Genomic DNA, 15,575 nt, shown 5'->3' with positions numbered 1-15,575 from the left:
AAAGCGCGCCGACCGCTAAGACTTCTGGGAAATGGAGTCCTTGCGAAGGCCGAGCATTGATTGGGGGCGCGGACGTGAGAACCCTCTGCGCAGGCGCATTGCTTTCCCCACCTGAAGAGGCGCCGTCTTCCTGGGTCCCGAGCACTCTGTGCCGGAGGTGAGGGTTGTGGGTGTGTGTTTTCGAGGAGGGGAGTGAGCGCAGCGGCCGAGAGAAGGGGACGCTGAGAACTTGGGGGAGGTGCTGTGGAGATAGAACGGGGTGACGCGAGCGGAGCCAGCCTGCAGAGAGTGTGTGTTTGTGTGTGGGGGTGTGTGTCTGTGTGTGTCTGGCGACGTCTCGGCTCGGAGAGGTGCTGATGGAGAGTTGTCCACACCTCCCCACCACGTGTGCGTGTGTTCCGTGGGGTGTGGATACTGTTACCAGTGGTCTTTCGGCGTGCACCCACTATATGTCAGATCCTAGCTTTCAGGTGGGAAGTTTGGAGCCTTCCCGTACCTTCTTCGCATAATGAACGCTTAATAAACGTGGGTGGAATTGACACTAGATCTAGGGTGCCACCCACTCTAGCCCTCCCTCTCTCCCAGCAAGCTCCTCAGATTATTTAGCTCCCTCATCTGGGCCTCCACACAAGTGATCAGGGGGCCTTCATAAGGAGGTGTGATTTGCCATGAAAAAAAACACGAAAGAAGTAGCAAAGTGCTAGGCAGATTTGAGAGGGAAACTGTTTTTACTGGAGTGAAGTGTGGAGGAATAGTGGGAAGCAAAGGTGAAGAAAGGTGCAGTAGGGCTGGGGCATAGAAGATCAGGACAAGACGCAGTAGGCAGCGTGGATCGTCTGGGTCTGATCCCGGGACTGACAGGAATAAAACTCTCTAGGGACAGTTATTCTGCAAGTCATATCCAGGACGGAGAGAGGAAGGGCCTAGTGGCAGGGAGCCAGTTAGCAATGTGTGGTAGTGATGGAAGTTCTCAAGCAAGCTGATAGGGACCTCAATTATGATAGTGTCAGTGGGAGCAAAGGATGCAAATGACATTGCAAAAGAAGAGTCCAAAGGACCTGGTGACTAACTAGATTTGGGAGGAAAGAGCAAGTTAAGAGTTTGAATTTGGGACAACTGGGAGAATAATAGAACATCTGATAGAAATGTAATGCCAAGGAGAGGGGTTGATGTGGGGAGTTACATAGGGGAAGATGGTTTTGAGGTGCTGGCAGAATGCCTAATTCAAAATCTGGAGTCATTTAGAAATTCAAGATGAGTTTGGAAGAGGGATTGAGACTAAACTGAGGAACCATCTCTCTAGAGGTGGAAATAGAGCGCCTGGTGTGGGTAGACTTTCTGAGGGATAGGAAAAAGAACATTGTACAAATACTGTACACAGAGGGAGCCTTGGCCAGCATCCATGTTTCCAGGGCAAGAGTGGGAAAAAGTCACAGAGAGATGCACTTTTAGTGGTAGGAAGAAATTCAGGCTAATATAGTATCCTAGCAGCTGCAGTATCTGCTTGAAGAAGCAGAAACTTGTCAAAACAGTCAAAAGCTGCAGAGAAATAAGGAGAAAAGGATCGTTGGAATTAGAGATCAGAAATTCATTGGTAATTTTCAAGCGTGCAGTTTCAGGTGTGTGTGGGGTGTCGAGAGCAGAATAACGAATTCAAGAGGAGGTGGTGATGATGATGTGGAGTCACTAGGTATGTAGTACTCATCCAAGAAGTTTGATTGTGAAAGGAAACCTAAATGAGAACTCTCTTGCTAGAGGGAGGCCATGGAATTCAGTGAAGATACTTTCACATAGAGGAGGATTGTATCTGTTTGAAGATATGGGAAGAAGCTACTGGAATGGTGGGAGATGCTTGAGAGAGAAAGACCGGATAATGCAGGGAGCAGATTCTGAGAGGGAATAGTAACGGAAAAGAAAGTAGGACAGATGTAGGACACTAGGGTAAAGTTCTGGAGACAGAGACATTTCTGTTTGGTTGACCTCACACCCATGCTGCCTAGCACATAACAGGTACTTGGAAATATTCGTTGAATGGTGGAAGGAATGAGTGGATGAATGGGTTGGTGTTGGGCAGTAGAAAGGAAAGAAACAGACTGTAAGATAAATGCTTTACATGAATTGTCTCCTTTACTATTTATGACTACTCTGTGAAGTAAGTATTAAACATCTGGAGGTTGACTGTTAGCTTGAGTAACTTGCTCAAGCCTTCACAGTTAATAGTTCCAGGCCTGTGGAATGCTTTCTACCACACAGTCCTGCCTCCCTTGGAACTCACTTCTATGAAGCTTCAGTGTAGTAAAAGACGGTCTTCTGCCGAAATTGAGCGGTAGCCGTGGGGGTTTGGAATAGCTCTATAGCTAAGATGGGAATAGTAAAAGCTTTCTAGGCAAGAGCTCCTTTGAAGATCTAGAAGAATTTGAAGAGTGTTTTCTCGAAATGCTCTGAGATTCAGGAATAGGGAAAGAGAAAATGGAAGTGGAGGTGACCCTTTGCTGGCAGTGACTCCATGTGAATTTGGGTGGATTCGAGGAGTCTTGAGTGCTATTGAGGACTTACTGAAGTGACTGCTGGTGGAGTCTAAACGTAGCAGAGAGTAAAGTCGGCCTGGCAGGGAGCCCACGGATGAGGAGCACCCTGGGAATATCGGCGGGTTGTTTTATGGCCGGGGAGCTTTTACGCTCACCACCATGTGTAATTTGTTTAATGCTCACTTTATTATAGTCATGATCTAATAAATGAAAACATTTAAACATTGAGCACTTTCGACTGCAATTTCAGATGTAGTTCAACGGATTTGTTCAAAGGCTCAAACACTTTAGATGACGTATACAAATACTTTGATCCCAACGTTATTACTACAGTTACACTAAGCCTACTCTAAAACAGCAACAACACAGTGTAATCAATATTTTCGTTACTTCTACCTGCCTAGGTTTATGACGTGACTTTTGGCTAATGCTAACACTTACCTAGCACATTATTCTAAATGCTTTTTACATATTACCTATGTAAGCATCACGATAATTGTAGGAGATAAGTACTTTCATTATTCCAATTTTACAGATGGGCAAACTGAGAAGTTAAGACACTTGCCCAAGATCGCACAGGTAGGAAGAGGCAGAGCTAGACTGAGGTTTCAGGCAGTCTGCCAGAGCCTCTCCTCCTAATGGCTGTAGTCTCCTGTATCTCTAAATGCTAATTGTGACATCTTCTTAGGGCTTAAGAGTAATATTCTGAGATCCTCCTGGGGATGGAGGAATCTTAACAGACCAACAGGTGATAGAATACCGTCTTAGACAACACAGGTTGCAGGCTCCACTTATCAACTGTTGATATGTATTTGTTTCCATCTGTACCTGGATCACTGTCTGCCTCTTCCTAGCAAGATTCAAACCCCAATCTCTCCTCCTCAGGTTGAGATTCTTTTTTGTAGTTAACACTAAACCTGTTTTCCCAGTAAGATTTTTTTTTTTAAGTTTTTGCCTTTCACATAGGTTTAAGTTTTTGCAAACTGGTATTCACTCTCAAGGGAATATTCTTTTAAAGTTTTGCTTGGCCAGTGTTAACCCATTGTCTAGTAAATGTATAGTGATCTGGTCTTTCGGCTTTTTTGAAAACTTAACTGTACCTTACTAGTATCTTATAATTACTAAGGCCAGCTGGAGGACCCATCTCCTAAGGGAGGAAGGATTAAGTCTGCATGGTTCCTTTGCCTCTTTAGAATCTGAGATTGGTTCCTCATGAGGAGCCCATGTTCTTCTTTCTACCTGGCCCCATTGCTGGTTAGTCCTTCCTGTTTGGGGTACTTCGTTCCTATTTCTGGGATTACTTGGTTTATCCCCTTTCCCTAGGTTTCTTTTTTCATGCTTGTATGAATGGATACAAGTACACATCCCAAGGATACATCTATACTTTATGAATAGTCATGTAATTAATAGAAAAAAATAAAGTACCTATTTATATAACCAAAGGCTTAAACGTTGCCTTCTTTGGTGTTACAACCACTTTCCTATTTTGACTATGAAACTCATGGTTTTTCAAAGTTCACATTATTTCATTTAGCAATAATAATTTTTACAACTTGGCCAGGGGAGCCAGCATCATCTCATTTTTCCTTCAAGAAGGTGGGAACAGCGCAAATTCTAAATGTCCAAAACCGTACTTATTAGCTTTCCCCCAAATCTACTTTTCTGTTGCTCCTCCCTGTGAATGGTACCATTATCCACACCATTACTGACATCAGTGACTGGGAGTCATCCTTGCCTCTCCCATCACCTTCAGCCTCCATTTCCAGTCAGTCTAATGTCTATTCTTAATGTCTTGACAGTAGTTCCCCTTCTCTCCATTTCTGCTGCCACTACTTTTGTTCAGTTTTTCATCGTTTCTTGCTTAGTTAATGTAACAGTCCCCTCACTGGTCTACTCACCTCCATTCTTGCCCTCCTCTGGTCCCATTCTGCCACAGCTACCCAGAGAAGTGTGGCTGCCTGTGCCAGGGGTCCCCAAGATCACCCCACATGCAGGGATTTGATAGGACTCAAGACTTGGCCTCTAGTTGTACTCATAGCTAAGATTATGACAGCAGTCTTGCAAGGATACACAGCCAGGTCATAAGGGGACGATAGGTAGAGTCTGGAGGAATCTGTGTCCAGGCTTCCTCATGCTCTCTCTCTCCCATGATTGATCACACAGAGCACAGCCTCCTCCAGCAACGAAAATGCAGCAAAATGTGTGTGATGTTTCAGCCCAAGGAAGCTCATTGGAGACTCAGAGCCCAAGTTTTTTATTGAGGGCTAGTCACATAGGTACCCTTTGCCTAACACATACCAAAGTTCCAGACCCTCTAGCAGGAAAGCAAATGTTCAGCATATTCCACATTGTTTGCACAAATAGTTTAGGCATAATGGGCCCCCTTATCTCTTAGGGAACCCTCCAAAATTGAAGTTCCCAGACCCCAGCCAAGGGCCAACCGTACAAGTAGACCTTTGTAAGAGTAGCAGGCTCGGGTCTACTATAACTTTTCTGCACACCGCCTTTCCTTCCTTCCTGTTATTTTCCTGTACACCAAAGTAAATACATACTTTTGTTAACAAATCAGAATATAAAGAAGTGTAAGAAATAAAATAAAAATCACTTGTAATGCCACCACTCAAATTCCATTTACATTTTAGTATATATTCTTCCAGTCTTTTTTCTGTACTTATATGCATGCACAAATATGTAATTTTAAAAGTATGCATTCTTCATTTAATTTTGTGTGAATTTGTTTTTTTTTGTTTTGGATTTTTTTTTGACAAAGAAAACATTACAAAGTTGAAGTCTCCTGGGTATCCCTCCCCAATCCCATTTCCCTACCTTCCCAGAGATGCTCACAACTTGGTGCTTAGTCTCCTGGGTTCACATTCTACCTCAGCCTCTTACAAAGCCTAAATTTCCAATCTGCAAAACAGTACCTAACTTATTGATTTACGAGAATGAGATTAAACCATCCTTGTAAAGAGTACTTAACACAGTGCCTGGTAAATAGCAACAGCTCAATGAATGCTGGTTATTGTTAATATGATGTTTAATGATATTCCATTGTATGCAAAGACTGGACCATAAATTATTTAATCAAATCTCCTATTTTAAGAGGAAGATTGGCACGGATGTTGGCTCAGCAACAATCTTCCTTAAGCAAAAAGAGGAAGATTGGCAACAGATGTTAGCTCATGGCCAGTCGTTCTCACACACACACACACACACACACACACACACACACAAAAACCTCCTGTTTTAGAAACAGGATACTTCAAATTTTTGCTGTATTATTGTAAAGATTAAATGAGATAATTCTTGTAAAGTACTTAGGAAGCTGCCTCATAAAACTCAATAAAGATTAGTGTTAATGATGAGTAATAAAAAGCTTTGCATGTATTCTTACTTGTTTCCTTAGGATAAACTTCTAGGAGAGAATTGCTGTGTTTATGATTAAGTGTTTCAAGGCCTTTGATACAAATTACCATGATCTTTCTAAAACACAAATCTGATGATGACACTTCCATGCTTAAATCTTTCTGTGATCGCATGCTTGTGGAAAAAGGACCATACAAAGCTCTCCTTGATCTAGCTGGCCTCTGCCTGCTACTCCTTCAACCTCATCTTTTCCCACAGCACTGCTCACAACCTGGACATCTACCGTTCTAAACTAATTATAGTTGTTAATCCTTTCCACGTAAGGATTAACGTTTTGGGAAAACTTGGTGTTTTTCCTGCCTAGAATGTTCCACCTCTTCCCCCAAATCAAAACTTATCTTAGGTCCCACTTCTGCCAAAAAACCTGCAACATTCCTCCCTCCCTCCCATCCAGGTTAGGCAAGCTTCTGATGTGCTCTCATAGTTTGCTGTGCACATCTCTTTACATCCTGCTGTGAAATATTATTTTGGTTACTTGTTAGCCCTGTGTGCTAAGCTGTAAGCTTTTAGAGGACAAGGAGAGTGTCATACAGTTTTTGGGCTTGGCATAAATAGTTGGTGCTGAGTAAATGTTGGTTGGATGGATGGATGAATGCAGAACAAATATCAGTGAATATATTCGCTTGACTGCAGGAGAGTAGTCAGTGAGCCACAAACACACCTTTTCCTACTTCTCAGGACGACACTCCCACCCCACCCCACTCATGAATCCCAGAAATGCTTGATTTAACTAGGTTTTAATTGGACTCTTGACTGTGAGAAACTGAGATGTACTCAGTTAACTCAAGTAAAGGGAGTTTTGTGATAAAGATTTGTACAAAGCCTAAGAAGGTTAAGAGTTTTATGGAAATCCAAGAATAAATAACAATGAATAGGGCTGGTCTGCATTCAGAGTGGAGCCCGGGCTGGTACTAGTGAATTGAGGGACTTCAGGGCCAAGAATTCTTGGGTCTTTCCTTCAGTGCTTCCCCACTAATGTGGCTGGGCTGTCCTTCCCCTGCCTGTGTTAGTCCCACTGTCTACTGTAGCCTGTTCTCTGCCTCGTACCTCACACGTACTCATGGGTTCTGCTTCCTTGTGACCTTGGCTCCCCTCATCCTCATGGCTACTTCTGTCCCTCATGATATCCTTTCAGCTCATCACTCACTTTTTGTCTTGACATTTTTTTAGTTCATGTTGCTGAGGAAGGGTGGCATCTTTTCAAGCCAGATCACATCTTAGTCTACCGGTCAGCATGTGCATTGCCCACCTGTGGCCTAATCATTGTAGCTCCAGGAGGGAGACACAGGGTAACATGGAACAAATCGTGGCTGCCCAAGCGCTGTTCCTTTAGCACAGGGTATTGCTGTGAATGAGGTATTTTTCCTTTAAAGAGGCTACAGGTATTTACTTGATGTGACTTGTCCATATAGCCATTTATAAAATTTCTTATGCTTTTTGTCTAGTAATGATTTAGGGCAATATTGAATGTGAATTTATAAACAGAGTATGAGCTTTAATAAGTTCTTGACTCCCAGGAACAGAACTTTGTCTTTATGATCATGATAAAACAAGCACCACATTTTGTTTAGAATAACAGTACCCACAGCCTTTTGATCCAATTCTGGGATGGGGTGGACTTGCTCCTGGCCTTGCTTTCCTTTGCCTTTCCTTTTTGTAGGGTGTCGAGAATGAGAGTGAGTACATAACTGTATGGTATACAGAAATTTCTTGCTTCCTGGGTCAGAAAAGTATAACACAAGACTGGTCTTTCTCATCGCACACCTCTGCCTCATCAGGACTCTGCCCTTTTCTACACGGAGAGCCGCAGGAGGGAATGGCTGCTGTGTCTCCACCTGCCAGATGCCAGGTGAGGTGGACTTTTGTGTTTCTGAAATACTCTGTCTCCAGAATGTAACCACTTTTCTTTCCCTGTTCTGGAGCTTCTTTGATTGGACCCAACCAGGTGGATGAAGGACTCCATAGGGAGTGCTTCCTTGCTATTTGACTTGTGGTATCCTTCAGGGATCTTTTCTTACCTTGAACATGTGCCCACTAGCCCATCACCAGGCAAACAGCCCCTGTGGTCTTCGCTCTGAGTGATTTTGCCTAAAACCCAATGGTATGGGTCTGAGTAGAAGGTTTTGGGAACAGCAGGCTGGTTCTAGTCCTGACTTCCCTGTAGTACATCCACGTATGGACTGAGAGTGAGCCCCCATATCCTAGGGAGTGTTGGGTTAGGCAGGGGAATGTGACACTCACGGTAAAGCACCTCAGTGAAGCTGAAAGAATCCTGACAGAGAGTTTGTGTGGGTAGAGACATGCAGCTTGCCCCATTCCTGCCCAAGGGCAGAGAGTCTTGAATTCTGTGCTCTGGCTTAGATCTTCTACAGAGACACTGGAGACTCATCTGGGGTTATAGGATTGGGATAAAGGTACAATCGTAGAGTCACAGAGCATCAGAGTGAAATGAGAGGGATCCTGAAGATCTAATCAACATCATTATTTTAAGGATTTGTAAAAAAAAAAAACAGACAAGGGGCTGGCCTGTGGTGTGGTGGTTAAGTCTGGCGCACTCCACTTCAGTGGCCCAGGTTCACGGGTTTGGATCTCAGGCACAGACCTATACCACTCATCTGCAGCCATGTTGTGGCAGTGACCCAAATACAAACTAGAGGAAGATTGGCCCCGATGTTAGCTCAAAGTGAATCTTCCTCACCAAAAATAAATGATTAATTTTTTAAAAGCCAGGCAATTGGTGAAATTTGAATAATGTTGTAGATTAGATAACAGTATAATATCAATGCTATCTTGATTTTTATAATTATACTGTGATTATGCAAGACAATATCCTTGTTTTTACCAAATATACACTGAAATATTTGAGTAAAGGGACATCATGTGTGAAGTTACTATCAAGAAGTTCAGAAAAAAGATAGGAGAATGTATTTATATGGAGAGAGACAGAAAAATAAAGCAAATGTGGAAAATGTTAACGTTTGGGGAAGCTGGGTGAAGGGTATATGGGAATTCTTTGTTCTATTCTTGAAAGTTTTCTGTAAGTCTGAAAAAAGAGCCCCTGATATTAAGAGGCTCTGCTATGAATATAGCGGTGTGGGATTATGACTGAGAACTTCATGTCTTGAGGGATTATGCCACTTTCCCCAAGTGCTTCAAAGCCCTACTTTGTCAGAATCATTTCCCTTCCACTCCCCATCCTCCAAGGCTGTCATCTTTATGACAGTTTTGTCTGGTCCATGTAAAGAGAAGGATTATGAGTAAGGGAGAATGTGATTGTGTTTCCAGGAATCAGTGACATTTGAGGATGTGGCTGTGATTTTCACAGATGAAGAGTGGAGACATCTGGTCCCTATTCAGAGGGACCTCTACAAGGAGGTGATGCTGGAGAACTATAAGAGCATTGTCTCATTGGGTAAGGAGAGCTTCCCATATGAGTTAGACTGTATACTGTGTTAATGTGGAGTTGAGGGGCTAACAAATTGATGCCTCTTCCTCTCCCACCTGAGTTCTGAACCACTCAGAGACAACACATAGGAGCATGTGGCTTAGGTGTGCAGCCACAGTGGGCTTCTGAGTCCTGAACCCCAGCATAGGACAGTCTTGCTTCCAGAGCTGTAAGCAGGCTGGACAACCACAGGCTCCCTTGCTCAGCAGCCTGCCCTGTGACACAGAGGGCCAGGCCAGGAGGAGTAGAGCAGAATGCGTGCCTGCTGCAGGGAACTGGCTCTCCAGAGGGGTGTGAACAGAAGAGGCTGAGTTACATAAGCCCAGTCCTTCCCCCAACTCACCAGTCCAGTGGCTTACTCAGCTCCATCCAGGGGACTAAGGGTTGGGGGGCAAGTGAAGAAGTGTTTCCCTTTAAAAAGAGGGCAGTGTGGGAGTGGGAATACAAGGTTGTACCTCAGAGTAGGTCAATAGCAATGTTTGATTTTGAATATTTGTCTTAAGTGCAGTCTTAGAGAGATGCCCACAGAAGGCACTTTGCAATTACAGAGAGTTATGTGACAAAAGGAAAATTAAGAGCTACTGCCGATGTCAGGTATTTGTGAGACGTAAAGTTGGGCTCTTAGGTAATGAGAAGCTCTCAGGAGCTTCCAGAGTAAGAGGCTGAGAAATGTGCAGATTTAGAAACAGGCTTAAAATAAGCAGCAGGTGACAGTAAAAGAAGTCACATTGCAGATTTCGTGCAAGACAGGTCAAAAAAGCAAGGATAACACCCCCTGGATTAGCTGAAACAGGCCAAATATGGAAAATAGAGTAGAATGTTTGGGGAGCATTAAGGGAGACTGCTGAGCCTTTGTCACAGGCTTTGGTGGGATGAAATATTGGGGAAAATGGAATTCCTAAGGTCAGAGACAGGAAGCCACAGGGAGGTGATGGGTGTGGCCATTTGTCAGCAGAGAATCAACATGCAACTGGATAGATGATCCTTGGGCCCCACAGGAAAGTGCCTCTTTCCTGAGTCGGGGGTCCCAGTGCAAGGAAGTTTAGACCTCAAGACCATTTCTAGGAGGGGATCCTTGTTTTTACATAACCAAAACTGGACAGATTCACCTCTAGAAATTTGTCCTAAGGAAATAATGAGATTGACAGCCTGTGGTCTTCACAATTGTGCATGATACCATTGTATGTTAATACCAAAATATTAAAAGCAATTGGAAATGTCTGTCAGCAGGAGATTAAATAAATAGTTATTCCATACAGTGTAATATCATGTAGCCATTAAAATGGTGAGGTGGAACTGTGCTAATTGAAATAAAATAATATTTTAAATTTATTATTATGTGAAAAAGTCAGATTTACAAATCAGCATTATTTCATCATCCAGTTGTTTTGGGTTTTTCTTTTTTTGCTTTCTTAGTGAGACTCTTCTGCCCAAAATGATCTTTTACACATAAAAGGGACTGGAGTGATATGTATTATATATATAGTGAATCATGTTGGATTTAGAAATTATCTACTTGTGGATGTCAAAATAAATCAAACAGAAATTATTTTAGATGGAGTAGTCTTAATTATTTTCCAAATAAGTCTCTCCAATAGTTTTTTATTTATTTTTAAATTGAGATATAATTGTCATTATCTAGTTCTTAAACAGAATTTATCTATAGGTATCTTTCAGTATCAAAATGAATAGAAAAAGAAAAGAAAGGAAAAATGACTACAAAGTACAAAAGGTTATTTATTTTTTTTACTTGTACATACCCCTGATTTTCCTAGGATGAGCATGGTCCACTTGTTTAAATAAAAGCATAATACTAAAGAGTAAACAAACTAACAAAAATGGACACCTTCATGACATGTTTTTACTCAAGGTGATCTTTGTTCATTCTCTTCTTCCCCGAGCCAAGGACTCTTTCCCCCTGTTCTACCAGTGCTAAAGCTAGGGGCATCCCATTCACTTCATGGGGAAGAATAAACATATTAATTCAAATGGATTTTATCAACTTTCTGACCAAATACTGCTGCTTCCTTTTTATTTTGTTTTTTTGTTGTTTGGTTTTTAGTTTTGGGGTTTTTTTGTGAGGAAGATTGTCACTGAGCTAACATCTGTGCCAATCTTCTTCTATTTTTTTCTTATGTGGGATGCTGCCACAGCGTGGCTTGATGAGCAGTGCTAGGTCCACGCCTGGCATCCAAACCTGCGAACTTCAAGCTGTTGGAGCAGTGTGTGAACTTAACCACTGCGCCACTGGGCCAGCCCCTGCTTGTTCCTTTTTAGAAGCTCAGTCTTGACCTCCGTTCAGAGGTTCCTGCATTCTTTCACATTAGTTTGTACTCTGCATTCCTGGCGTGCACTTTCTGCCTTTTGCATATTCTCTCTGAAAAGCTTAGACACTGGGATTAAGCTTTGGAATAGTTGTGTGATTTCACCACATACGGCTTGTTTATTTCTCCATGTGCAGGACTTCCAGTTCCTCGGCCTGATGTGATTTTTCAGTTGAAGACAGGGGATGAGCCTTGGAGAGTTGATTGCCATGGAGCTGAGGAGAGGGAATGTTCAGAGACCGTCCCTCTAGGTAACTGGGTATGAACAGAGCAGGGCAGAGTTTTGTTTTGTTTTGTGGTTATTATTTGGGTGCTTGTGGGAGGGAGTATTGGGTAATACCTTTTTCTCAAAATCAAATCTTCTGCTTTAGTGTTTCTTCACTATCACCCACCAGCTTTCATGTTTCCTTGAAATGTTATTCACCTTTATTCACCAAATGTTTATTTTCTCAGATCTGTCACGTAGCCAAGTCACACTTTGATATTCCCATTCCTCACTATCGCCTCCACTTAGCATACTCTCCTAATTATCCTCTAATGGAAATTCTCCTCTTTTCTGAAATGTCCACTATCAGTTCTATTCCCTGCCTTTTTCATTCCCAAGTCTTGGTCTTTCCCTAGAGTATAAGACTATTTGTGGGAACAAGCAATGCAGTGACCATACAGTACTCCTCAGATTTATCATAGTATCTCTTCTTTCTGCTGTAATATTTGCTAGCCCAGGAAAGAAACTGCATCTGTATTTTCTATCCATTCCAGACTGGGGGACTAAACCTGAGATTCAAGGTGCTTCAGAAGAAGAAAAATCAGAAGGAAGATTGAGGGAAAAGCTTGGAAGAAAAAATCCTCTGTGTCCTAAATTTGAAGTTCATGCACTGGAGGCGGGGTTGGAAACAGAGAAGGAAAGCCTTGCAGTGGAGACCTACAAGAAGTCCCTCTCCCAGAAGGAGAGCTTGCATCAAGGGTCAACCCCTCCCAAGAAAATTCTCACTAGAGAGAGAGACCAGGAATGCAGTGACTGCGGCAAGACCTTTTTTGATCACTCATCCCTCATCCGCCATCAGAGGACTCACACTGGAGAGAAGCCCTATGACTGTCATGAGTGCGGGAAAGCCTTCAGTCACAGGAGCAGTCTCAGTAGACATCTGATGTCTCACACTGGGGAGAGCCCCTACGAATGCAACGCGTGTGGGAAAGCCTTTTTTGACCGTTCGTCCCTAACTGTACATCAGCGAATTCATACTGGAGAGAAGCCCTTTAAATGCAACGAGTGTGGGAAAGCCTTCTTTGACCGTTCGTCCCTTACTCGACACCAGAGAATTCATACTGGAGAAAGTCCTTATGAATGTAACCAATGTGGGAAAGCCTTTAGCCAGAAAAGTATTCTTACTAGACATCAGCTAATCCACACTGGCAGGAAGCCTTATGAATGTAACGAGTGTGGGAAAGCCTTCTATGGGGTCTCATCACTGAACAGACATCAGAAAGCTCACGCTGGAGAGCCTCGCTATCAATGCACTGAGTGTGGGAAAGCTTTCTTTGACCGCTCATCCCTTACACAACATCAGAAGATTCACACTGGAGACAAGCCATATGAATGCAGTGAATGTGGGAAAGCCTTCAGCCAAAGATGCCGGCTCACCCGACATCAGAGAGTTCATACAGGAGAGAAACCCTTTGAATGCAGCGTGTGTGGAAAAGTTTTCAGTTCTAAATCATCAGTTATTCAACATCAGCGGCGTTATGCCAAACAGGGAATAGACTGAGTTGGGTGAAAGCTTTAGTCAAGGAGCCTCCATTAAAACTCAAGATAGATCTTCCCCATCTTAAACAAATCCATCATTTGATCATTCTACCTATTCTGGCTACTACTCTTCTTTCCTGCCTCTGCTACCACACTGTTTGAATAAACACTCTACCTACTGTGTTATAGAAGCAATGTGGGGTGCTGGCAATTAGGATGTGACTGAAGAGTCAACATTTTGCAGAAGTTCATCAGACAATAGGATAAATGTTAGGAGGCAATCCTCAGACACACCTCTTGTCTGAGGCCCAGGTATCACTGCACTTTAAATAACCAGAGGCTACAACAGGAGGGGAAAGGCCAAATTATATCAGAGCAGCACTGTTGCTTCCAGAGCAGTTCTCTTTATAGCTGTTAGACCCTCTCTCTTGGAGCTCTTCTGGGCACTGACCTTGTTCTTTTGTGTCCCACCTGTTAGGTCTCTTAATACTACCACTACTACTAGGAGGTAGCACTTATTGAGGCTTGTTATGGGGTAAGCACTCAGCTGAGAGTTTTGCAAGGAGTAGATTATTTAGTCCTCTCACCAATCCCATGAAGTAGGTACTGTTACTATCCTCACCTTACAGACGTTCAAACTGAAGTTTAGAGGGGTTAGATAATTTTCCCAACGTGACACAGCTAGTAAAAGGTGAAGCCAAGTCTTGAATACAGGTCTTCATTCAAAGTCTGTTTTCTTTACCATTAGGCTATAGGGTTTGTTTTATAATTTATGCACATGTATTATCTCCTCAGCTAGATTGTAAGCACTTGGAGGTGTGACTTATTTGTCTTTGTATCTCACACAGTGCCTTGCAAATAATAGGTGCTCAATAAATACTTACCTGAAGTAATGACTTTTCTACTTAACAAATTCTATTTAAAACACCTGTTGGATTTATATCCTTTCTCTGAATTTTCACAGTTTAGCCTATTCCTTTATCACTTCCTGATGCAGATTCTTCCCTCTTCTTTGTTGAAGAAGGGTATGCTAAGCTAGGGTGCCATGACAACTTAACTCCCAAATAATCAAAGACACATTTCTCACACAAAATCTGATGTGAGACAGTCTGTCTTACTCCATCCTGGTCATTTAGAACATGTTGCCTCCAAGATTGTTATGGAAGAGAAAGCTGGAGGATGTTTTGGGATGTTTTTTAAAGACCATTACTTCTGTCCACATCTCATAAACCAGAACCCAGCACCAAGAGGCTAGGAAAGTAAACAAGTACCTCAATATTTGGCTAACATCAACAGCCTCTGTCACAAGTTCCATTTTGCTTGTTACTGTTAGTCCAGTCTTTCCAAATGACCCCTTCCTGCCCATCATCGCCTTACTCCAGACCTAAAATAGCTCCCAGTTTATTGAAAGCTTCTCTGAATATTTAAGATCTGCCTTGATGTGATCCCACATTGCTGAATCTTAAGTACTCACTCCCAAAGCTTTTCCCTGGGCCCAGCCCTATATTTTTATTTCATTAAAGGTCAGGCACTAGGCAACTTTCACTCTGGGCATCTGTGTTCCCTTTCTATTTGCTTAAGGTGAAGGCTGGAAGAGGACTTGATTCTGAAAGGCTGTCTGGAATTAGCTCACCCTGCATGAATCCCAGTGGACCAAGATGCATTTCTCCTGGGAGTTAAAGTCCAGTTCAAGAAGTTGGATTGCCAAACAGACCCCTCCCCAACCTACCAACAAACCTATTGGTCTACCCTTCTTAGAGCAAGTGAGCAGCAGGGAAGACGTCACGTGTGGACTGGTGAAGCAAGTTGAGGAAAAACACTTTACAGAGTGCGGAATCTATCAGAGTGGAAAATATCTGGTATTATTTAACAATGTCAAGTAGAAAATAAAAGAGACTATTGACAAACTTTTGGCTAATGACTGTCTCTGAGAGTTCTGACTCTAATTTACTGCCTTGTTAAAAGTAAATTGAAGGTCAAGTATTTCCCTAAGATATTCTGCCATTGTCAGCAAGGTGAGACTAGAACGAATTCAGAATTCTAACGGACCTTTCAGCACAGTGATAATGAAACAGAGTGGGGACAAATTCCATGGTTCTCCCTCTGTT

At 42.7% G+C, this 15,575-nt stretch overlaps 1 protein-coding gene across 4 annotated transcripts; it reads left to right on the top strand.

Annotated features, from left to right (window-relative positions):
• ZNF2 (zinc finger protein 2) lies at positions 1 to 15,374 on the top strand. Of its 4 annotated transcripts, none has more exons than XM_023618691.2 (5): positions 1 to 157; positions 7,615 to 7,803; positions 9,240 to 9,366; positions 11,861 to 11,974; positions 12,483 to 15,374. In XM_023618691.2, exons 2-5 carry the CDS (start codon positions 7,771 to 7,773, stop codon positions 13,487 to 13,489), a joined length of 1,281 nt encoding a protein of 426 aa, XP_023474459.1. In that variant the 5' UTR covers positions 1 to 157; positions 7,615 to 7,770; the 3' UTR covers positions 13,490 to 15,374. The 4 variants fall into 4 exon arrangements, with proteins under 4 accessions (XP_023474459.1, XP_023474458.1, XP_070092253.1 ...); XM_023618690.2 differs by having other exon boundaries at positions 34 to 157; positions 7,733 to 7,803; XM_070236152.1 differs by lacking the exon at positions 9,240 to 9,366 and having other exon boundaries at positions 96 to 157; positions 7,733 to 7,803.
• The last annotated feature ends 201 nt before the right edge of the window (positions 15,375 to 15,575 follow it).

The sequence above is a fragment of the Equus caballus genome, chromosome 15 (genome assembly GCF_041296265.1).
Source record: "Equus caballus isolate H_3958 breed thoroughbred chromosome 15, TB-T2T, whole genome shotgun sequence".
Lineage (NCBI taxonomy): Eukaryota > Metazoa > Chordata > Mammalia > Perissodactyla > Equidae > Equus > Equus caballus.
This window is presented reverse-complemented; position numbering and strand designations above follow the sequence as displayed.